The 23,209-nt window shown below is 41.1% G+C and overlaps 1 protein-coding gene across 1 annotated transcript in view; it reads left to right on the top strand.

The window, feature by feature from the left end:
- Positions 1 to 2,884: 2,884 nt before the first annotated feature.
- Positions 2,885 to 23,209, top strand: part of LOC132777234 (vascular endothelial growth factor receptor 2-like) — a 40,375-nt gene continuing 20,050 nt past the window's right edge. Inside the window, exons 1-10 of the mRNA XM_067468479.1 lie at positions 2,885 to 2,973; positions 6,744 to 6,867; positions 9,267 to 9,375; positions 12,627 to 12,956; positions 17,122 to 17,268; positions 18,182 to 18,313; positions 18,873 to 18,982; positions 19,151 to 19,271; positions 21,227 to 21,331; positions 22,039 to 22,152. Coding sequence (XP_067324580.1) covers positions 2,885 to 2,973; positions 6,744 to 6,867; positions 9,267 to 9,375; positions 12,627 to 12,956; positions 17,122 to 17,268; positions 18,182 to 18,313; positions 18,873 to 18,982; positions 19,151 to 19,271; positions 21,227 to 21,331; positions 22,039 to 22,152 — 1,381 coding nt within the window. The remainder of the gene's footprint in view (positions 2,974 to 6,743; positions 6,868 to 9,266; positions 9,376 to 12,626; positions 12,957 to 17,121; positions 17,269 to 18,181; positions 18,314 to 18,872; positions 18,983 to 19,150; positions 19,272 to 21,226; positions 21,332 to 22,038; positions 22,153 to 23,209) is intronic.

Genomic DNA, 23,209 nt, shown 5'->3' with positions numbered 1-23,209 from the left:
TGTATGCTGCCTTTATTAACTTCTCTGCAGCATTTGATACTGTGAACAGAGAAATGTTATGGAATAAGTTGTTCAACCTCAAAATTGAACCTATACTGTTGCTACTGATAAAAGTCTTATACACAAACACCTGGAGATATGACAAGCTTGATCAACACATATAAAGGGGTAAGACAGGGGTGCATTTTAGCACCAATATTATTTAATCTTTATATCAATGACCTGCCTAGAGTAATGAAGGACCCCGTAGCTCATATGCCTAAAGTCCTTAACACATTTTGTAACACTCTATTGTATGCTGATGATATGATATTACTATCACACTTGCAAGTTGGACTTTGTAGGTTGTTAAGAAGACTCAGCTCCTATTACCAGGATAACTTTCTAATCATCAACAAAATAAAAATAAAAATAATGGTATTTGGGGGGAAAACAGCAGAGACACAGATGGCAATTAGATGGTCAGGTAACAGAACAAGTGAACACCTTCCCTTATCTTCGAGTAACTTTCTCTGAGACTGGTTCTTGGACTTCTCATCATCAAAGCAGCCATCTCAGAAAAAATAGCTTTAAAAAATTGCTACCCAGGTACCCTAATCCCAATAATTTAAGTATATAAAGCCAAGGTTACACCTATGCTTTTATATGCAGGAGTAGTATGGGGTTTAAGTTCCATCTCAGTAATAGAACAAGCATAATCCCAGCACCTGAGAAATATACTGGGAGTAGATAAAAGGACCTCAACTGCTGCAGTGAGACTGGAACTGGAAATTTGCACAATCCATGCACAGTCTTAGAGCATATAATTACTGGCGTAAAATCAATGTAATGGAGCCCGATAGATTCCCAGAATTGTGCCTATGAGAACAGATAAAATCCCAACTAAAGACGTCTTGGATTACGCAACTGATAAATTATATAAGAAATTGCGATCTTCCTGTCTCCTGCCCTTAAGAAAGAGTGTTATACAAGCAGAAAAAGATATAGCACAAAAAGATATAGCCACCCTCAGTCTGATTGCCAACCAAAAATGCCTGAGTCAATATAAACATACCTTTCAAATTACTATCTAAAAATGCAAATACCAAAACATTTTAGGGAGGTATTCACTCGAGCTAGATTTGATTAGCTTGAGACAATGGTCAGGTATGGGAGATTTAACAGCATCCCTTATAATGAATAGATTTGTATCTGCGGGGCACTTGAAATTGAGGATGTAGCAAACGTATTATTTAATTTTAAATTGTATCAGAAGGTGAGAGATTATATCAAACAGACAATGTATTGGGAATCTCACATCAGAACAACACATTTTATGTGTGGTCAAGACCCAAAAATAACACTGTATTTAAGCCAAACGATATGTCTGATAGCCACATATGTGGGGCCGATCGGGGGAAAATTGTAGGAGTGATAAGGAAATATGATGTATATATTCAGTTTTATCAGTTTTATCATGTCATTTCATATTTATTTACTGTGTTGTTATAAGTGTCTTATTTTAAATTACTACTTAGAGTGCAATCACACCTTATCAAGCCTCATTGTTTTGTTTGATATTGTGATATATGTTTGAGAGGCCTAAATGTTTTAAGTTTTTGTCTTGTTTTTTATTCATGTTGTATTTTGTATTTGTCATATGACTGGTCAAATAAATAGATTATTATTATTATTATTATTATTATTATTATTATTATTATATTCTAATTATGCAGATAACCATAATAGGTATATGGTTTTATTTAGTATCAGCTTGTTTTGAGGATCTAATTCAAAGTTCTCTGTTTCTCTGATATTGTCCTCATGGTAGATAAAAAGTCTCATTTCATTTAATGGGCATCACTTATTTTCTAAGCTTAATCTACCTTTTCAGAATGTTGACAAAACAGTCCATAAAGAATATTAGGTTTAGAAAATAAGTATAACAATAAATGTACATCCAATTTTTCCCTCTGATCTCTTCAGGTTAAGTACATATGGAATCATATATCTATGTTGTGTAAATACATTATCATTCCATCTTAACAAAGAATCTGTTGTTTTTTCTGCAGGCATGAAAAAGGAAAGACCATTGCTGCAAATCATATCATTAAACTTGGTTACTCCTTGACAATTACTGAAACAAATGAAAGAGATGCTGGGAATTATACTGTTGTGCTGACTAATCCCACAAAGAAGGAGCAGAAAAGACATACATTTCATTTGTTTGTGAATGGTAAAATACTACCCCGAAATCCTTGCTTTAATCAGAGTAAAATAACAATAATAACAATAATAGTAATAGTTTTCAGTTTATCCAGCATGTGTGTTTGTCTTTGTGTCATGCTCTTTTCCTGTCTTTAGGATGCTCTTTTACCAAACCATTCTCTGCTGTCCTTGTATTCCTCATCCATCCTTCCTGGCCTTCCTGTTGAGATCAGGTCGGCCCCCTCCCTCCTGTTCTTTAGAAGGATGGTAAAAACTTGGCTGTGGGACCAAGCTTTCGGGACAGGGCAATAAAGCAGCAATAGGAATTACCAGGCCAATTAGATTTGATGTTGTTGACTAGGACAGTTTTAAATCGTGTATTTTAATATTTTGATTAAAAAAATTAATGTTTGTGTATTGTATGTGAATTTGTGTCCCAGCAATGAATGTTTGCCGTGTATATGCTGTGCTCTGCCCTGAGTCCCCTTCAGGGTGAGAAGGGCGGAATATAAATGTTTTAAATAAATAAATATGTTGAACTCTGTAGTTTCAAACTGATGTGGCACTGGGGCATCGGGGGCTGTGTGGTGCTAGAGGGTGTGTGGAGGGATGAGTGTGTTGCTTTGGTGTGTGTACAGGGGTAGGTATGTAATTTTGTTGTGCAATAGCGCAATGAAAAATAAAGCTATTTTATTCTATGTTAACATGTACAGTCTATGCTGTTCCAGCATCCATCAAGATTCAGTGGTGCTGGCAGTTGGAAGAAGAATGTACTTTCAACCCTCAGTAAGTAACATTTACCCATGGTTCTGGATTTATCTTTGATCCCCTTTTTTTGAGGATCGCAATTTTAATATTTTTCTTGTTTGAGCCCAGTAATTCAAAGAAGTGGACTCGTTCCCTATTCTACATCCCATAACTATTCCTAAGATCACTCGAATGCAATTTTCCATGTAACACTGCACGACAAATTACAATAATGTGCACAAGCATCATTTTATCTCAGTAGCTGTCATTCTTCTTTCTCTTGGGAGATCAGCCCCAATTTTCCCTGAGCTTCTTTTGGGAGCAAACTGGGAGTCACTTTAAGTCCCACTCCAGGGAGAAAACTAGAGTACTAAGACTAGTACTACTAGTAGGTTAATTTCAGGTATAAGAGGAAGCCATAATGTACTTTTCCTCCTCTTTTGCAAACCAGAGTTTAGTTCAAACAGTGTGGTTGAGGCCTGAGTCCTTTAGAGAAGGGGAGAGTGATGCATTTCCAACTAAGAAGAAAGTTAAAAGCTTAAGTACAAAGAGTGAAGAAATCCACAGAGTGGTAAAAACAAAGGGCAGGCTTTCTCTAGACATCCCATAATATCCCTTTACATGCCGCTTTGCTTCCAGCAAAGCTTGGCTTTTCTGCATGATTCACAGTTTAAACCAATAATATTCCTAGTTTAAATATCATAGGGGTTTGTAGATTGTGAGTGCTATGTGTGGGGGCAACATCAATATTGTCACTACTGGCACAAAAAAGGGAATGAAGATAAGTCCAAAATGTGGGACTTGTCACAGGTTTACCTGAGGCATCTAAACGACACCTCAGGTAAACCTGAATTAATCTGTAGTAAACTGAGATTTCCCATTACTCTGGATGAATTAAACACATGGAAACCTCAGAACCTTAATATAAAGTCTGGATCTTTCCACATGTGGGCCCTGAGGGAATTGACTCCCAGGATGCGTTCAGCGATTCTCAGGTATCAATCCCCACTCTGATCCCGGTTCTTTGGGCTTGAAGAGCTTGAAGGAGAGGGATGGCACTCAGCCACCTCCCTCCCAGCCCCCCATTTAGCCCCACAACTTACTGAAGGCACCTGGCTGCAGCTCAACCTCTGAATGACCTAGGAGGGTATATAACCACACCTCCACACAGGGCAAACCCAGGGGTTGTAGTGGGTGTGGTACCCAACCCCAGGAGAAACAGGGATAAAATATCCCAGTTCATCTTGGAATTGAAGCCTGTCTGGAAGAATCCTTAGTCCCAGTTAATCAATTATCATATTAATTATGTCATAGCTATAAATTCACAAATTTGACTCAAAATGAGGGTGAAATGTCTTGCCTTGATTCTAAACACTTAAGTCCTCATTGGGTTGTTCAAAGTTTTATATTTTCCACCCCTAGGTTCATCCAGTGGACATTTGTGGACAATCATTTGTGAATGTTATTTTTGAAAAGCAGATACTAGCTTGTTAGTCATTAATATTTCAAAACCCCTCGTTGCTATTACGGGTGTGATTTTAGCGTCCTAGGATGCTTTCACCCCATCTGAGGGAAAGACTCCAATTTTGGACATTGTGTGACATCTGGCATAGGCCCTGCCCCCAACTGGGTTGAAAGCATTGCTAGACACTTCCACTCCAACACCCCAAATGGAGCCAGCACGGGGCCTCTGTGCATGTGATGAGGAAAGTGTCCTGGAGAGGAAGCTGCGCATGGGGCAACAGATTTGCCTCACTGCTCCCTTTTTCCTTGCAGAATCCCAGCGAAGTAGGACACTGTGCCTACGCTTTCCAATAAGATTGCATTACACTGTGCAACAAATTTTGGGGAAAAACGTTCCAGATTCCTAGTTTGAAAATGTTACTTCCTGTTTAATTCTGTGGTACTTACTTTAAAACTAGTTGTTATACTCCAGAAACTTCACTTTTTTGGCTGCCACAAACTATGTTGAAGTGGTTGATACTTTGTGAGATATTACCATATATCCCGGCATATAAGACGACTGGGCGTATAAGACGACCCCCAACTTTTCCAGTTAAAATATAGAGTTTGGGATATATTCACCATATAAGACCACCCCTCTTCCAACACACACCAAATAAAAATTTAAAAAGCATCAGATTACCTATAGGTAATTTTCCTATTTCTGTACCTCCTTCTCTGCCTCTCAGATCTTGCACATGTGCACCTGCACCACTTCACTGCAGTCTTCAGGAGCGAGATCTGAGAGGCAGAGGAGGAGGTATGGTACTAGGATACAAGGGCAGGCCAGACAGGTAAAAGAGGTGTGTTTGTCTGGGCCCAGAGCCACTCTATCTCTTTTTTTTATACCCTGGGCGCCCCGGAAGCCTGCAGCTTGCTCCGCCCTTCACTTACACCTTTCCGGTGCGGCGCCCCTTCACCTCACCATCGGGACTGCATTGAGTCCACGAATCCTGATGAATGGATTTTCTTCTACCATACTTGTACAGCGTCGCCCTTAATGCTTTCATACAGTCGCTGCATATGGCATTTTTTAGTTTCCCTCACCATATGTGGCAACCACAGATTCTCCAATCCGATTGGAAGTTTCAGCATCTGCTCTATAAGATGGCTCCCATGTATAAGACTACTCCCATGTATAAGACAACCCCATGTATAAAATGACCCCTGACCTTTGAGAAGATTTTCCTGGGTAGTCTTATACATGAGAATATACTGTAATTGAAAACCTCAAAAGCAAAATGTGCTTTAGGATGTTCCACAAAAAACATAGTTTTTGCAGTTTAATAAATTTTTATATGTTTTTATGATAGAACCAATTAAGAAATAACATTTATAACTCAGAAACAAAAATTGTGTTCTGTAGTGTTTTCATTAGAAGGATAAAGCATTACAAATATGTTACCTCTTTATTATTATCTTAAAATGAAAAAATATCCTATTCCCTGTCCCTTGCAAGAATATCCAAACTGACCCTAAGCAAAATGACACCAGTAAGTATTACTACTTAGACTATTTGTGCAATCAGTCCTTACATGACTTGCATTGGCCTGATTAGATTGCAGAAATTTAAACTGTTTATTTTTATATGAAAAATTAATTCATCTAAGAAAATATTAAACTTTTTAAAAAATTAAACCATGTAAAATGGCTCAGTGTTGTTTTGATCTCTGTTCCTCACTCTGAGTTTATTTAAATGTTTATTTCTTATCCCAAGTGAACAAGAAATAAATATTTAAAGAAATACTTTCATGAAGTACTTATTTACAGGAAATGTTGTTACTGTCAATGTATTACTTCTTAGCTGTGTTCCTTAACAGCAATTTACATAGGGATTCCATCAACATTAATCCAGATTTTGTATTAGTTTAATATTTCACGACATTAGATTTTCCCACATTGCTTTCTAATCTATTTTTCGAACGGAGAGGTTAGCATTGTGACTGTCGTTTCCACATAGTCTTGTTTTGGGCATCCTCAGGTCTCAGATTGGCAACACGCTTGTCTTTGTTGATGATGTCCATCCATCTTTTCTTTGGCCATCCACATGGTCGTCATCCTGCTATCTCCAAAAGTAGTGCTGCTCATGCTACTGATCGTAGGTTCTCTTCTCATGACATGGCCATACCACCATAGTCTTGCTTCCTGCAGATGTTCCCACACTAATTTCTATTATTAAAGTTTACAGCCACACTTTTGTCCTGCACTCCTATCTCTTTTGTTCACATACCTATTTCATAATTTACTAAGACATACAAAGATGTAAACTCTTGAAGTGTAATTTTTGGTCATCTTTTCTCTTGTAGCCAAGCTGGACTGGGAAATAATCCTTATTTCTGTAAGAAATTGAAAGATATAACTGACAGAAGAGGTGGAAATCAGACTGAAATAATGAAACCTCGGTCTGCTTTTATTGCTGGGAAAAGGAAGGTGGGCTTGTCATCTGTTTTCTGTATTTGCCGATTTTATTTAGTGGCTTATCTGGCATTACTATACTTTTGTATTTTGGTATCCTTGGGGGTCGTGGAACCAAACTTCCGTGGATGCCAAGGATCCACTGTAAAAACAATTGTGTCCAGAGATAATTCAACAGAACTCCTATATAAGTGTGATATTCTCCTGTAAACATGCAGAATTATAGCCACGAAACAGAGAGCCATCCTAGGTTAGTGATAGACTTAGAAAACTCACAATCCTGCCCAAAGCTTGGAAGTCATGCATTACAAATAACTCTGCAAACAGCAGCTAGTTTTTTTTAATAATGTGGGGAAAACTTAATTATATTTGAAAAACAATGGAACACCTAAGAACATTGATCTAGTGCAGTGGTTCCCAACCTTTTTTTTAACCAGGGACTGCTTGACCAGAAACCATTTTGACCAGGGACTACTTGGCCAGGGACCAATTTGACCAGGGACCACTCCCCAACATTAGTACCAATAGGGTTATCAAATCATTTATTTCGGTCATTGACCAGCACAGGAAATAGAGTCACATTTTCATACAAACTTGGTATGTTTGGTACATTAAAAATATAAATATAACTACAGAAGCACAATATGGGCGAGGGAGCGGAAAGGAAGTGGAAACAGGTTAAAAACATAAAATGCCCAGATCCATCACCAAATTGTAGATTCAGAGAAGATTACTGGACACACAGTTAACTTTTGGGACTAGTCATTCCCTGACGGATTTTGTATGCTGCTGCACGGAACTTTGCAACATTGTAGGTTGTAGCTGAATTAATATCTGCAAGTAGCAGGGAGGTATAAAATTGTCCTGAATGGCCTGGGTGCTTGTATAACAGAGGTAAGATAAGCCTGGCACGGATATCCCTGTAGAACGGGCACTGAAGGAGCACATGTTCTATTGTTTCTACATGACCCGAGTCACAGGGGCAGAGTCTCTCTGGGAAAGGGATCTTCCGGTAGCGGCCTTCGAGTACAGCTGATGGGAGAGCGTGGCATCGGGCCAGGGTGAAAGCCCTTCGATGAAGAGGAACCTCTAAGTTTGTTAAATATGCCATAGGGGAGGCAAGATATCTGCTATCTTCATTGATAAGGAAGGTTGGAACCGAGGCCAGATCTAGTTGTCGCTCTGTGTCTGTGATACGTTGTTTAATAAGTGCTTTGGCTTGATTGTAATCCATAGTGAATTCTCTAGACCTGGAGAAAATCCCAATGAGGAGATTTTTGATGCCACCGCCTGCTTCCATGTGGAAGGGTTATACATTTGGTCAACTTTAGATTTGGTTTGGGGTGCTGATACAGAACATTGCATTAGATAGACCACATCAGTTCTAGTTTCTGATACAGAACATATGCCATGGTCAGTGACAGGTGGCAGAAAAAGAGCAGAAATAAATAAATAAATAAATAGGAAGGAAGGAAGGAAGGAAGGAAGGAAGGAAGGAAGGAAGGAAGGAGGTTCGTGGACCAAATTTTTGTCCTTGTAGCCCACTGGTGGTCTGCGACCCACAGGTTAAAAACCACTAGTCTAGTGAGTAATAATGTTTTAATTTTTAATGCTTCCTTTAAAAACATCATTTAAGAAGTTTTATCCTCTGATCAATGCCAATCATTGTATTGTCGAAGGCTTTCATGGCTGGACTTACTGGGTTGTTGTAGGTTTTTTGGGCTATATGGCCATGTTCTAGAAGCATTCTCTCCTGACATTTTGCCTGCATCTATGGCAGGCATCCTCAGAGGTTGTGAGGTCTGTTGGAACTTGGAAAATTAGGTTTATATATCTGTGGAATGTCTAGGGTGGGAGAAAAAACTCTTGTCTGTTGGAGCTGGGTGTGAATGTTTCAATTGGCTACCTTGATCAGCATTTGATGGCCTGGCAGTTTTTTGGTGTGGCTTGTTCCTGCCTGGGAGAATCTTTTGTTGAGAGGTGATTTGCTGTCCCTGATAGTTTCCTCTCTGGAGTTTACCTGGGTTTGACTGTTGTCTTGCAGTTATAATTTTAGAGTTTTTTTAATACTGTAAAAGCACGCTTCAAATTGGCCAAAAGGAATGCTGAAGAAAGTGTTCTATTTTGGATTTTACTTAAAATGTTAAGATCGTAGTTGGCCAAAATCAGATCTCTATTGACAAATTGTAGCAAGATGGCTTAGGAAAGTTAAATAATTTCATTTTTGTTAGCCAGAATGGGTAAGCAACAGGTCATGTAAGCTTCAGGTGCAAACAGGATACTGAAACAATGGTAGGTTGTGTTGGGCTGGACAGTATAATAGCCAGGGTTGCTGCAGCTGACTTATTGTGTAAGATTCAGAGAAGCGTTGTAGTCCCAACATGGCCTGACTGCTTTGCCTCTTTCTCTTGTAGACCTTAAGCACTCTCATCATTCAAGCTGCAAATTTGTCTGCTCTGTATAGATGTACGGCTAATAATAAAGCTCAAGAGGGCAAGACAGTGATCTCCTTTCATATTTCCAGTAAGTACTATATAGGGGTTCACAAATAATATCTCAGCCAGTTTCATTAAATGCACTAGAGTCCTTATCTGGTTGTACTGGAGTAGGAACAGTGTGGCCTCCTTCTCCTCTTTTTTGATTTCAGCAATGACAAATCCTAGTTTTAAAAATTTAACAGCATAAATACATTCTGATCATACTTTGGTGTCTATGGAGCACTGATGTGAACGATAGAAATATATATGTAAGAGTGCAATTTACACTCTTACATCTAATCTCCAAAGCACACAATCTTTTCCCCCATTATCAGTAGATAATGGGGGAAAAGATTGTGTGTTTTGGAGATTAGATGTCTGGTGTATTATAAATGTATCAATTTATTTTACAAAAAATAAAAAGTATAAATACATCAATCTATGAAGGATTAATTAAAGTAGCAATCCATCAGCATGTAGACCGCCACTTCTTAAACAGTGGGTCCTGACTAGAGATGGGAAGGCTTGGAAAATAATTGGGGGGGGGGGGGGTAGTATGTAGAATATGTTCTTACTGGCTGCCTCCCTTCTATGCGGTGGCCAGTGGAATGGTAGTTGAATTAGATTACCCCAAACCTAGCTTTTATGGTCTGTGAAGCTTCCTGGGGCCCACAGCTTTTTTTCAAGTTTTCCGGGGGGGGAAAAGCTTTTGAAAAAAATCCTGTTTTTTTCCCCAATTTCTCCATTTTTTCCACATCTTCCCTCTGTAATCCTGACCCTAGATGGCATCCTTTTAACTTAATGTAAAAGGTTTCTTCTGAATGCTACCTATTTCCATGAATCTGTTAGCAATGGCGTGCAATGTTTACAGTGGATTCTACAAAAAATGCCTCAATTGTTCTCCACAAAATGGAAATTAGCCTGTTTAGCAAGCCTTGGAAATGCTGGTTTATTATCAGTAAATGTTTGATTTCTCTACCTGTTTTATATATCTATATATCCAGCATCACATAACAATTCCACAGATGGAAAGGGTCTGCAAATGGAAAAGTTTGAAGAAGTCCTGATCTAGACTAGGGCTGTGCTTTATATCCTCTTGTTCCATACCAGGGGTAAGGAAATGTGCAAGAGGCAGGAGCCAGTTCCCTTCCAGCAAGGCCAAATATTTTCCTTTGCAGTCCCTGTCAAAAATTTTGTGTCACCATTTGCAGAGAAAAATGGACTTAGTTATAGGTAGTATTAAAATTAGAAGCTGAGGTGTGATATTTTCCCATGTTTTCACACACCTGGGGGGCTTTTTGCATAATTTGGGGGTAAAATATGCCCCCAAATTGTGCTGTTTTGCAAATGAAAAATGTTTTTGGTACCTGGTGGCCACAGAAAAAAAGGTTAGGATGTTGCATGCGTCTACAGGCCAAAATCTGCACACTTCTGTTATTTGCTGTACACCTCTAGGCGTGTGAGATATAAAAAAACTGGTTCTAAACTGTGTTCAAAAGTAGAGGGCACTTCATTTCGAAACTCCTTTCTGAATTTTGGGGGTAAAAATGTCAAAACTTTACAAACTTACAAATTTTCCTAAGTACTTCGTTAATGGCAGTCGCACATGCACATTAAAGAAAACATTACAGTCAGTGGGAAAACTTGACGGGCTTCTCTCCCCCTCATATTTTGAGCCATTCTGAAGAAATGTGTTACAGTGATAAAAGACATTTATCACTGTTAGCTTAGCAAATTTCAGAATATTTGACTTATCCACAGATTTTTGGTGAATTTTCAAATATTTTATAAAAACATTTTTTTAATAATAAAGAAAATCTGTTCCTGGTTTGAAAGTGTTATTACCTGTTTCATTGTGTGGTCTTTACTATGAAAGTAGCTGTTCTACTCCAGAAACTTTGTTTTCTGGCAGAAACTGTATTAAATTTGCCAGGAAGTTGGCGCCAAAGTAGGAGAAACCTCGCAGAGCTCCGATAACGTGAGACTTAATCCGAACCCATCCACCCTTGTAACCTCTTAGTCTGTACCCCAATTGGCATTATCACCTCACTTGGTGACCCAGAGTGTCGAAGGACACTTTGGGAATCCGATTAGAGGCTTACGGGTGGTGAAACAAGAGCAAACGCCACGGAGTAAACCCGGTTGAGTGTGGCCACCGCCATTGTCTCACGACTTGAGTTCAACTCTCTCCCTCTCGGGGGGGAAAAAGAGATCCTACTAAGACCAAGAAATCCCTCCAAAATAATCCCTATCTCGTTTGGCTGCCTTAACACCGGAGACACCGGTGACTGGGTTCTGCCCACACTTGGTCGGCCGTTGGATGATGTGGTTGCCTGCAGGGCCTTGAGGCCTTGCCGCAGTTTTGCTGCTGTTGCTATGGCTGTGTTCTGCCACAGAGGGACCTACTATCCACCGATTGGAGGGCCTTGCCCCCCTGCTGTCGCTGTTCTGCCAGTCCAGGGAGCAGCTAGTGCCACTTCGCCAAACTAGGAGGCAGCTGCTGACATGGAGGGGCTAGTTGCGGATCTCTGCCCCAATCAGCCCTGATTGGCTGGAGAGGCATGCCAATAGGTTTGGCTTCGCCTCTCAGCTGGGCGTGAGTGCCATTTGAATTTTAGCTTCGTCACAGCTACATCCGAACAATTCCAAGGCTTAATTTTGATTCAAATTCTTAATAATGGGGGGGGGGGGCAGCAAGGAGATCTGAATCAAGGGTATTTCCACATCAAATACGTAAGCCTACCCAGCAGTATATAATCGGTCAGAGGTGACTTGGAGGCACGTAAGAACAACACTGTCAAATTTGTCTGTCAAATCTATTGACAAATAAGTTTTCCTGAAGCACAGAAATAGTGAGCGATGTGTTGCAACTACTTATTTCTTAATATTTTTAATGGGTACCTAGCAATTTTTCTGTAAATAAATCTCCATATATATGCTGTTTGTACGTATAATTTATGTGTTCCCTGGCAGTCACTTTGATTCATTGGTACTTTGTGCAGCAGACACAAAGCTCACAAAATAGTAATCAGAGTCTGCAAAAATTCTAAACTAGAACTCTCGGAATCCTGTAGTCAGAAGTGACCATGCAATCTGGCAATTCTGGATGTTGTAGTCTCAAAGAATACCTTTTCTAAGCAATAAGCTGATCATATAGCTAAATGTAAGGATTGAAATTAATTCATTTTCAGAATGATTACATTATGTGGACATTTCCATCAGAAAATCACTGGAGGTCCCTGGCCATAATGGATGATCTCTCTGTCTCTCCAAATAATTCCATTTTTGTCATTATAGGAGGCCTTGAAATTAATCTTCAACCCCAAGGCCAGCCTACTGAGAAGCACAATGTCTCCTTGCACTGCATGGCAGACAGACAAACTTTTGAGAACCCGACCTGGTTTAAGATGAGCCCTTGGGCCTCCATGATGAGACTTAGCATTTGCAAGAACCTGGAGTCTCTTCAGCGGCTGAATACCACGGCTTCAAGCACCAACTCAGACAAGGTCACCATAGAGCTCCTTCTCCAGAACATCTCCCTAAAAGATAGTGGGGATTATGTATGCATTGCACAAGACAAAAAGACCAAATTGAGACACTGCCTTGTCAAACATCTCACTGTTCAAGGTATGCTCTTGCTTTTCATTGAGAAGGGAAGCTCTGCCACATTATGATTAGAAATTGACAGGGCTTGAGATTCTTTTTAAACTACAGCTTCAATATTTCTCAGCCAACATTGGATAACTTCCAACCTAGCTGGGGTTTCTGGGTGTCACACAAAAAATAACTTTTCCAGGCTTCAAGGATAGATAGACCTGTCTGCTTTTGGTCACTTTCATATGTGGCTATTCCTGAGTTCATCGCATATCGTAGCGGGCTGGAGGCCGCGAGAATCAATGGAACGGGGAGGGGGGGGGGGAACAATCAGAGTGGAAATGCAAACCAAGTTAAGATTCTAACAAATCAAACAACTAACAATGAAACACAAACGGAGATTACAGGGGTGGAATGTGGCATGGAGGGGGGAGGGTGTTCCGTCAGTCGAGGGGCCCCCATAGAAGTGGTGGTGGGGAAGGGGAGATGCGGCACAAGGAGACCAATAATTCGGCCTAGGGAGCGCACCCCAACATTAGTAATTCCAAATCGGTCTCCTTATACGGTAAATTGGTGTAACCAGGTTGGCGGTCCCTCTGGATTGAAGGTGGTGTTGTTGAACGCCAGATCTGTCAACGGAAAAACCACCTTCATCCAAGACCTAATTTTGGATGAGCGGGCAGATCTGGCGTGCATCACGGAGACCTGGCTGGACGAGTTGGGGGGGGGGGGTGAATCTCACCCAGCTCTGCCCGCCAGGCTTCTCTGTGCAGTACCAACCAAGATCCGGAGGGCGGGGAGGCGGGGTTGCAGTGGTCTATAGAGATTCCATCCCTCTGACCAGGGGCCCCATCCCGCAGTCTACAAATTTTGAAGGCGTCTACCTGAGAGTGGGTGACCGGGACAGAATAGGGATTCTGGTAGTGTACCGTCCACCTTGCTGCACTACAGTCTCCCTGCCTGAGCTGGCAGGGGTAGTCTCAGGCCTGGCGTTGGAGTCCCAGCAGCTCCTTGTGCTGGGGGACTTCAATGTCCATGCCGAGACGGCCCTTTCTGGAGCAGCTCAGGACTTCATGTCTGCCATGGCAACCATGGGGCTGTCCCAACAAGTAACTGGCCCCACTCACAGTGCAGGACATACATTGGACTTAGTTTTCTGCCAGGGATGGGAGCAAGGTGGCGGTGTTGAGGAGTTGACCATCTCTCCGTTGCCATGGACCGACCACTACCTGGTCAGATTTAGGCTCACTGCACCCCCTAACCTCTGCAGAGGTGGAGGACCTATTAGGATGGTCCGCCCCAGGAGGCTTATGGATCCGGATGGATTCCTGACGGCTCTTGGGGAATTTCCCGCCGCCTCGGTAGGTGACCCTGTCGACGCCCTGGTTGCTCTCTGGAATGGGGAGATGACTAGGGCGATTGACACGATCGCTCTGGAACGCCCCCTCTCAAGTAGCCGAGCTAAACCAGCGCCTTGGTTCACTGAGGAGCTGGCAGTGATGAAGCGAAGGAAGAGGGAGCTAGAGAGTGTGTGGCATTCGTACCCGTGTGAGCCAAAGCGAACACGGTTTGTGTCCTTTCTGAGGACATACGCCGCGGCAATAAAAGCCGCAAAGAAGGCGTTCTTTGCGGCCACTATTGCGTCTGCAAAGAACCGTCCGGCTGAGTTGTTTCGAGTTGTCAGAGGCCTTTTGAATCCCACCACCCAAGGTGGGAACCCCGACAACTCGTCCTCTCGCTGTGAAGCTTTTGCTCGGTTCTTCGCAGACAAAGTCGCTTTGATCCGTGCTGGTCTGGATTCCATGTTAAATGCAGTCTCTGTGCACCTGCTTGTCCTATTTTGATGGATTCATTTCAATTGGTGAAGCCCGAGGATGTGGACAAGATACTTGGAGGAATGAGGCCGACCACGTCCATCCTAGACCCCTGTCCATCCTGGCTTCTAAAAGAGGCCAGAGGGAGATTGGCTGAGTGGGTAACGGTGGTGGTTAACGCCTCCCTTCGGGAAGGCAAGATTCCAGCGAGCTTAAAGCAAGCTATAATAAAACCGCTGTTGAAGAAACCATCACTAGACCCCACTAAATTTGACAACTTTCGGCCTGTTTCCAATCTTCCCTTTTTGGGCAAAGTCCTGGAAAGTGTGGTGGCCTCACAACTCCAGGTATTCTTGAGAGACACGGATTATCTGGACCCGGCACAGTCTGGTTTCAGACCGGGGCATGGAACTGAGACAGTCTTGGTCGCCTTAGTGGATGATCTGCGCCGGGAGCTCGACAGGGGGAGTGTGTCCCTGTTGGTGCTTCTGGACCTCTCAGCGGCCTTCGATACCGTCAACCACGGTATCCTTCTGGGGCGCCTTGCGGAAATGGGTCTTGGAGGCGCTGTTTTACGGTGGCTCCGGTCATTTCTGGAGGGTCGGTCCCAGAAGGTGTTACTGGGGGACACCTGTTCAGCCCCACAACTGTTGTCTTGTGGGGTTCCTCAGGGTTCCATCCTGTCTCCCATGCTGTTTAACATCTACATGAAGCCGCTGGGTGAGATCATCCGGAGTTTCGGGGTACGGTGTCACCTGTACGCAGATGATGTCCAACTCTGTCACTCCTTTCCACCCGCTACTAAGGAGGCTGTCGAGGTCCTGAACCGGTGCCTGGCTGCTATGACGGTCTGGATGAGGGCGAACAAATTGAAGTTGAATCCAGACAAGACAGAGGTACTCCTGGTCAGTCGCAAGGCCGAACAGGGTATAGGGTTACAGCCTGTGTTGAATGGGGTCGCACTCCCTCTGAGGACACAGGTTCGCAGCTTGGGTGTGACCCTGGATTCGTTGCTGAGCCTGGAGCCCCAGGTCTCGGCGGTGACCAGGGGAGCATTTGCACAGCTTAGGCTCGTGCGCCAGCTGCGCCCGTATCTTGGGAAGTCTGACTTGGCCACGGTGGTACACGCTCTTGTCACATCCCGCCTAGACTACTGCAACGCTCTCTACGTGGGGCTGCCCCTGAAGACGGCCCGGAAGCTGCAATTAGTCCAACGCACGACAGCCATGATTCTAACAGGAGCGGAGCGCAGGGAGCACACAACTCCCCTGTTGCACCAGCTCCACTGGCTGCCGATTTGCTACCGGGCCCAATTCAAGGTGTTGGTACTGGCCTATAAAGCCCTAAACGGTTCCGGCCCAAGATACCTAGCGGACCGCATCTCGGCCTATGAACCCACCCGGACTTTGAGATCTTCCGTTGGGGCCCTGCTCTCGATCCCGCCACCCTCTCAAGCACGGCTGGCGGGGACGAGAGACAGGGCCTTCTCGGTGGTGGCTCCTCGGCTGTGGAACGCCCTTCCTGCAGATGTTAGGCTGGCCCCATCTCTCTTGATATTTCGTAAAAAGTTGAAGACCTGGATGTTCGTGCAGGCGTTTGAGTAACTGTAGTGCAATTTAGGTAATTTGAACATAGGAACAGACAATGGACGACGAATTTGGATCACGTTTTGGATGATGAGGCGATCGGGGGTGGTTTTTTTCTGTGATAACTATGTAGTGATGTTGTTAATTGCTAGTAATAGAATTGTGTAGTTTAATTGTCATGGTATATTGCTTGCTGCTGTTTTTAGTGTCTTGTTGTTTACTGTCTGGAAACCGCCGTGAGTTGCCCTAGGGCTTGAGATACGGCGGTATACAAGAATAGTAAATAAATAAATAAATAAATATCATTCACCAATACGTTTGGTAATTTTTTAATTAAAAAACTACAAAAATTACATTATTGAATGCATATTTTTGAGTCAATAATTGTTGGAACATTTGGGAAGAGTGACAGTAGTGAATTACTGCTGTTTTAATTAGGAAGGAATGCATTCCAGATACATGAGTTTCTGGATAATTTCATTGGAGTTTCTAGTCCAATTGGTTTGTAGACAGCATAAGAATACTGAAGCAAAACAGCTAGACAAATGAAAGGAAGCAATTCTACAACGTAATGACATTGTGGAATGTATTGTGTAGATGTTGTGTAGCTTCCCTAACTTTCAAAATTGGTTCCTACATTTTTAAAAGATAACTTGCTGCTATTCATGATACTGGAAGTAGGCATGTTTGTTAATTCCATATCTTAAGTGGAATCTGACAACTTCATGATTTATGACTGTGATTCCAAAACTGCTGTTTGAACATAATTTGACATTTAATTTTCTCCTTTTCAAATAGAACTGCTGGCACCCACAATTATGGGAAACCTTGAGAATCAAACAACAAGTATTGGTGAAACAATACAAGTATCATGTGTAGCAAACGGGATTCCTTCCCCACTCATCACCTGGTTTAAAAACAATAAAACTCTTGTTGAAGATTCAGGTGAGATTGAATATTGTGACTAGCAGGTTCATTTGCCAAGTTGCTTATGTAAAATTCTTCATTGATTTTGAATATGTTTTAGTTATTTCTTGTGCATGAGGTATCTTTCACAGTATATTGTTTTTCATGTCTGATAATAGTTGTAGCATGAGGCCTTATTGTGTGTTAGCTGTTGTTCTTCTGCTTATTTAAGGAATACAAGAGCCAGTGGGCAGGTGAGCAACTTGAGTTTCTGCCTAGTCTGAACAGTGTATGTCATAAGCAGTGGATCCTGTCCTCCTATAGTGGGAATCCTATAGTGGTAGCTCTGAAATAAAAATGGAAAAAATGGTTCCCACTTTGAAAGTGTTATTTCCTGCTTAATTGTGTGGTACTTACTGTGTTTCTCCTATCCCCCACAATTGTTGCATAAAGAAACTATGTGTTTTAGTGCAGAATAATTTCCAGGTAGTGTTAATATTAGGTAAAAACTGCACAAAATGTTGGTCACTGTGTCATTTTTTCATTTTCAGTCAAAAACTGATAGCAAATACTCATTCATTTCCAAATATGGACAACAACTCCCAGAATCCTCTAATGACTGGGGTGAGAGGGGAGCTGGGAGTTCAGAAAAGTAACTTTTTAACATTGTCCATGATCAATTCTCATCCCTATTAGCAGGTTTGGGAGATTAAGTCTGACTCAGTCTAAGGTCTGCATTCATTTCCCATGTTCTGTTATTTGAGCAAAGATATGGAGTAGGGTTTCTATGATCAGAAATACAGTGCCTTACTGTACTTCATACACATTTGAAGATTTAAAAAGAAAATTTACAAAATTTGTATGCTTCAATGTCTCCTGCTCAGCAACAAAATTTAATCTGAACAAACAATAGCAGCAGAAGAGTAATTGTGGTGCTTCTCTTCTCTGTAAGGCATTATTTTGAAAGATGGGAACAGGAATCTAACCATCCGAAGGGTAAGGAAGGAGGATGAAGGGATCTACACCTGCCATGCCTGCAATGTTCTGGGCTGCACAAAAGCAGTAGCATTGTTTGAAGTGGAAGGTTAGTATCTCTGTGCAATGGGAAAGATTTCATATGTCTTAGGTTTTCCTCCTTTTATGTTTTATTTGATTCATGTTTACACCAAACACCTATTCTGTGTTCTCTAGTGGATGGATTATGCCTAAGTGGCTAAATGGAATTGGGTAAGATGGAAACCAAAGTTGCAAATATCGGGTATGCAGAACCTGTGTTGCAAGAAACAAAGCCCATGGAGTGCCAAGTCCAAAGAGAAGACAGACAGGAAAAGGCTAGGAATATCCAAAGTAAACAGAGAGCAATGCTGTCAGATCGATTTTGAGTTACATCTTTGCAGTCAAGACTCTTTGCTGCCCAAGTTATAGCACTGGCTTTCCAATTATTTATTGGTTGTTACATAGTGATTACGTGATGCAGATAATGTTTTCCCCTTGACATGCTTTTGTCTTAATTGAATTGCAATGTATGAAACCTCTTAGGTTGTCATTCCTGATCAACTAACTCTTTTCAGAGCTTCAACTAGTGACCTACCTCAAAAAGATTATCATCTCCCTTTGTGAATTGTTCAATTGTTTCTTCCCAGGGACTGATGAGAAAACAAACTTCAAACTCATTATTCTGGCTGAAACTGCAGTAATTGCCATATTATTCTGTTTGCTCCTCATCATCATCATTCTATGGACTGTGAAACGGGTAATGAAACCCCTTCTCCCACTGTCCCTGTAAGACTCAATCTTGCAAGACAAATGAAAAGTGATGGGCCCTCTTTTGTGTTGTTCCTTGCATTGTCTTTAAATCAACAGGCACATTTTTACTTCTCTTGTTACCACAGCAATTAGCCATGATCCTGCTTTTTTCCAGGCCAATAGTGAAGACCTGTCTGGAATCATGGACCCAAATGAAGTCTCTCTTGATGAGCAGAGTGATCACCTTCCTTCTGATGTCAGCAAGTGGGAGTTTCCTCGGGAGAGGCTCATACTAGGTATGTTTTGCTTTCATGAACAAATTAGCGACTATCCTCTATCCCTGAAAGAAGAGGCTGCTTTAATGAATATTAGCTTGAGGATCGTGTAACACATATTAAATGCCCAGTGCATTTTCCTCTGTATAGGCTGGCACTCCTGAATCTGTAAGAAATTCCTAGATTGACTATTTTCTGGAGACAGGGCAGAATGAACAAAGGTGTCAAATAAATATATAAAATTAGCTTAAATTGGGTGAGATTCTATTAGTTCAGCCACTTAGTGCTGTCTTTCCAAGAGTTTAAAATTAAAGTTTCCCAGTCTAAATACAGTTACTAAGTGCAGAAGTCTAACCTACTGAATGTTGTTGTTGGGTGCATTCAAGTCATTTCCAACTTTCCTGCAACACATAAGCAGACCTATTACAGGATTTTCTTGGCAAGATTTGTTCAAAAAAGACTTGCCTCCTCAGAGAATCTGCCTTAACAATGGTCATGCAGTGGGTTTCTATGACCAACAAGTGATTTGAACCCTGATCTACTGGATCACTAGTCCAACACTTAAACCACTACACCATGCTGTGAGTACCTTGATAACCCGGAAGCATGAGGTTTATGGTTTGATGGTATGTTATTTCTCCTTCTTTTGTGTATGTCTAAACATTTGCTTTTAAAATGATAGAACAAATGTAAATTAAGTCATGTCTATGTGTTCAATATCCTGCATGCTGCTCTTTTTGTGTTCTTTATGTGTTTTTAAGTCTTCCTATAACTTCTTTAGACTGTTAGATCACCCAGCCTTCTTTGATTACATCGAAGAACACTTGACACTCCTGTTTAAAAAGACACCAGCCACTGTTACAACATGCCTCTGTGCCACTCCAGAAGCTGGCCAGGGCCTGAATTCTTTAATAAACCCTTGTGTCACTTCAGACACTGACCAGGGTAAAGACCAACCATCCCTCGATGTTTTCATTTAAAATAATATTACTGATAATGATATCTCGGAAAGCCCCCCCCCCCCCAAAAAAAAAGAATTATATCATTACCTGCATTTGGACCTTGGTGAGAGATTCAAATTATAATAGAAGGTCCCAAGCCTCAAAGACTTAGATGCTGAGGAACCAGGGAAGACTGACAGAGCTACCAGCACCAGAGGATATATTGTCTCCAGGCTTCCTTTATGAAATACAAAATAACCCCTTTAATAAACTGACACTCAAGTGCTCTTTTGCCCCCATGCTTGTGTCAATGTAGCTTTCTTTGTCCTTTTTTGTGATCTGCCCAATGAAATCCAGTGGGTTTCCATGACTGAGCAGAGATTCAAACCAGATCTCCAGAGTTGCAATCCAATATTCAAACCACTACACATGTTGACTTTGTTTTAACAAGACCCTATTACTGGAACCAGATTATTAATACAAGGACTCAACACTAATGCATTAAATAGACTATTAATACCAAAACCCAATCCTAATATAATAAAAGAAAAAAATCCTAAGATGTTCCAAGAACCTTCCAAAGATAACAAACATGAGATTTAAAAACCAGATGTAGCCGGAAGTCTGCTTCAGACTTTTAAAGAGTGGATGTGGTTTATATCAAACAGTACAGAAAGCAGAATTCAAAGATATGGCACTATTGGTATAGTTTATCGGTTAGCAGGAGGATCTTGTAGTGAATCTGAGAAAGAAGTTGGGAGCAATTCAGCTAGGAAAAAGGTAGTCTGTGGATTCTCTGATTCCATGAAAAAGGGGTACAGTACTAGTGTCAGTGGAAGCCTGGCCATATGTATATTTGCAGATGCTGTCATCCAGATGAAGTAGTAGGCCTCTGCTTTGTTGGTTGCTCTCCAGCTAGTCCTGGTGTTCCTCCTTTGTTGTAGCCTACTGTTTAGGTCCCATTTACTGAATGGATATTTGAATCACAGAAATATAAAAAAATACCCAGTTATTTTCTTTTCTCTTTGCATTCAGGTAAGCCCCTTGGACAGGGGGCATTTGGCCAAGTTATTGAAGCCAATGCCTTTGGAATTGATAAGACTTCCTTTTGCCGAACGGTTGCTGTCAAAATGCTTAAAGGTGAGAATAAAGGTCTAAGAAGCATCCCAAAAAGAAGTCTTATTAGCACACACTAATGACTGCAAAAGCTTGACTAGGTGGTACAGATTGAGTATCCCATATTGGAAGTGCTTGTAATGAGAAGTGTTTGGGATTTTGGATGCCTTCCCCATACTTATTTGCATATATCTAATGAGATATCTTGGAAATGGGATCCAAGTCTAAACATGAAATTCAGTTTTGTCTCATATGTTCCTTATATACATAAATTGAAGGTAGCTTTATACACAATATTTCTAATAATTTTGTGCATGAACCAAATCAAAGGTGTCACTATCTCAGCCACTCCTGTGAACAATTTTGGAATTTGAAATAGTTTGGATTACAGATCCATGGATATGGGATATGCAATTCATAGTGGTAGGATAAGGGAAAGCATGATGGTCACTGCTATTATGTAGCATTAAAGATTGTAGACATTCCTGCATTCTTAATATGGAACTGACTGTTTCCCATCTTATAGCTAAAACTGCCAGACATGCACAGATATTAACAACTGCAAATTTTTAATGAAACCAACTTCATCAACATAATATTTTCTAGTCGATATGGATAATTAGTGACACGTTTTTTCTCCTCCTACTTTGATGAAAGGTGGCAGATGAAACTTTATTTCTACTCTCTGCATATAGCAAAAAACAATATACAAGTTTATTTTCTTTTAACAGAGGGAGCAACACACAGTGAACACAGGGCACTGATGTCTGAGCTCAAAATCCTCATTAATATCGGTCATCATCTCAATGTGGTTAATATCCTCGGAGCCTGCACAAAACCAGGAGGTATGTGTTGGAAAACATTGACCGTTTTGTAGCAAAAGAGCAGCTAGCTGGTAGAGAACAAGCATTATGCTTTGGTTCTGCTGGTAATTGATTTCCTAAAGCTTGGCTTGTAGATATTTGTGTCTACAGTCTGGATATTAGTAATTAAGATACTAAAAATCACAAAAACACAATTTCAAAGCTGAACAACAAAACAAACATCAGAATCTGGACATTTCCCATCATGGGTAGATTATCTAAGTAACTCCAACATTTCGAGGACTGGATGTTTTCAGACTATAGTTTCAAATATCCTTCAGTCAAGATGATGATCTACATAGGAAATGTTGACAGTTATAGTTCAAAAATAATTTTTCCAAGCTCTGTCAACATGGTGTTGTGCAACAAAACGGCCTCAAAATATCACCACATATTTTACCAAAATTGGCTGTCAAAATTGTGTGATCATTAAAAAGAGAATGAGAATGAGAATCCAATTTTTTTCCTCCATATACATGTTTTTGATTGGATCTTTTCAAAATATTTCAAGGGGAAAGCAAAAGAGAAATTGTAAAATAAAACATCCCTAAGTACAGTGGCGTGATGCAGTCCTATGCAATCTCGATTGACAGAACAAAGCTAAAGCCTGGAAAGGTTACTTGTTTTATCCGCAGTCCCAGAATTTGCCAAACAGAATGGCTAGGATTATTGTTCTTGTTTTTACTGTACTCCAAGTCATTTCCAATTTATGGCAATCCTAAGGGGAAGTATCACAAGGGTTCAGGGGCTGAGAATGTGCGACAGTCACAAAGTCACCCAGTGGGTTTCTATGACTGAATTGGGAATTAAACCCTGTTTTCCAGAGCTGTTCAAACCACTATACTTCACTGGATTTTGGCTATGACTATGGTCTCTGGGAATTCAGAGAACTGTAATCTAAACCGAAACAGAAAGCCTAGCAATATCTTCCTAGGCTTCATGAATTGTGAGTTGGGTTGCCTTAGATTATTGAACCACAATCTGTGCAGGTGTGATAGACATTTGTTCCCATATTTATTTATTTTTGGAAAAGCTTTTT

This window comes from Anolis sagrei, chromosome 5, assembly GCF_037176765.1.
Source record: "Anolis sagrei isolate rAnoSag1 chromosome 5, rAnoSag1.mat, whole genome shotgun sequence".
Lineage (NCBI taxonomy): Eukaryota > Metazoa > Chordata > Lepidosauria > Squamata > Dactyloidae > Anolis > Anolis sagrei.
This window is presented reverse-complemented; position numbering and strand designations above follow the sequence as displayed.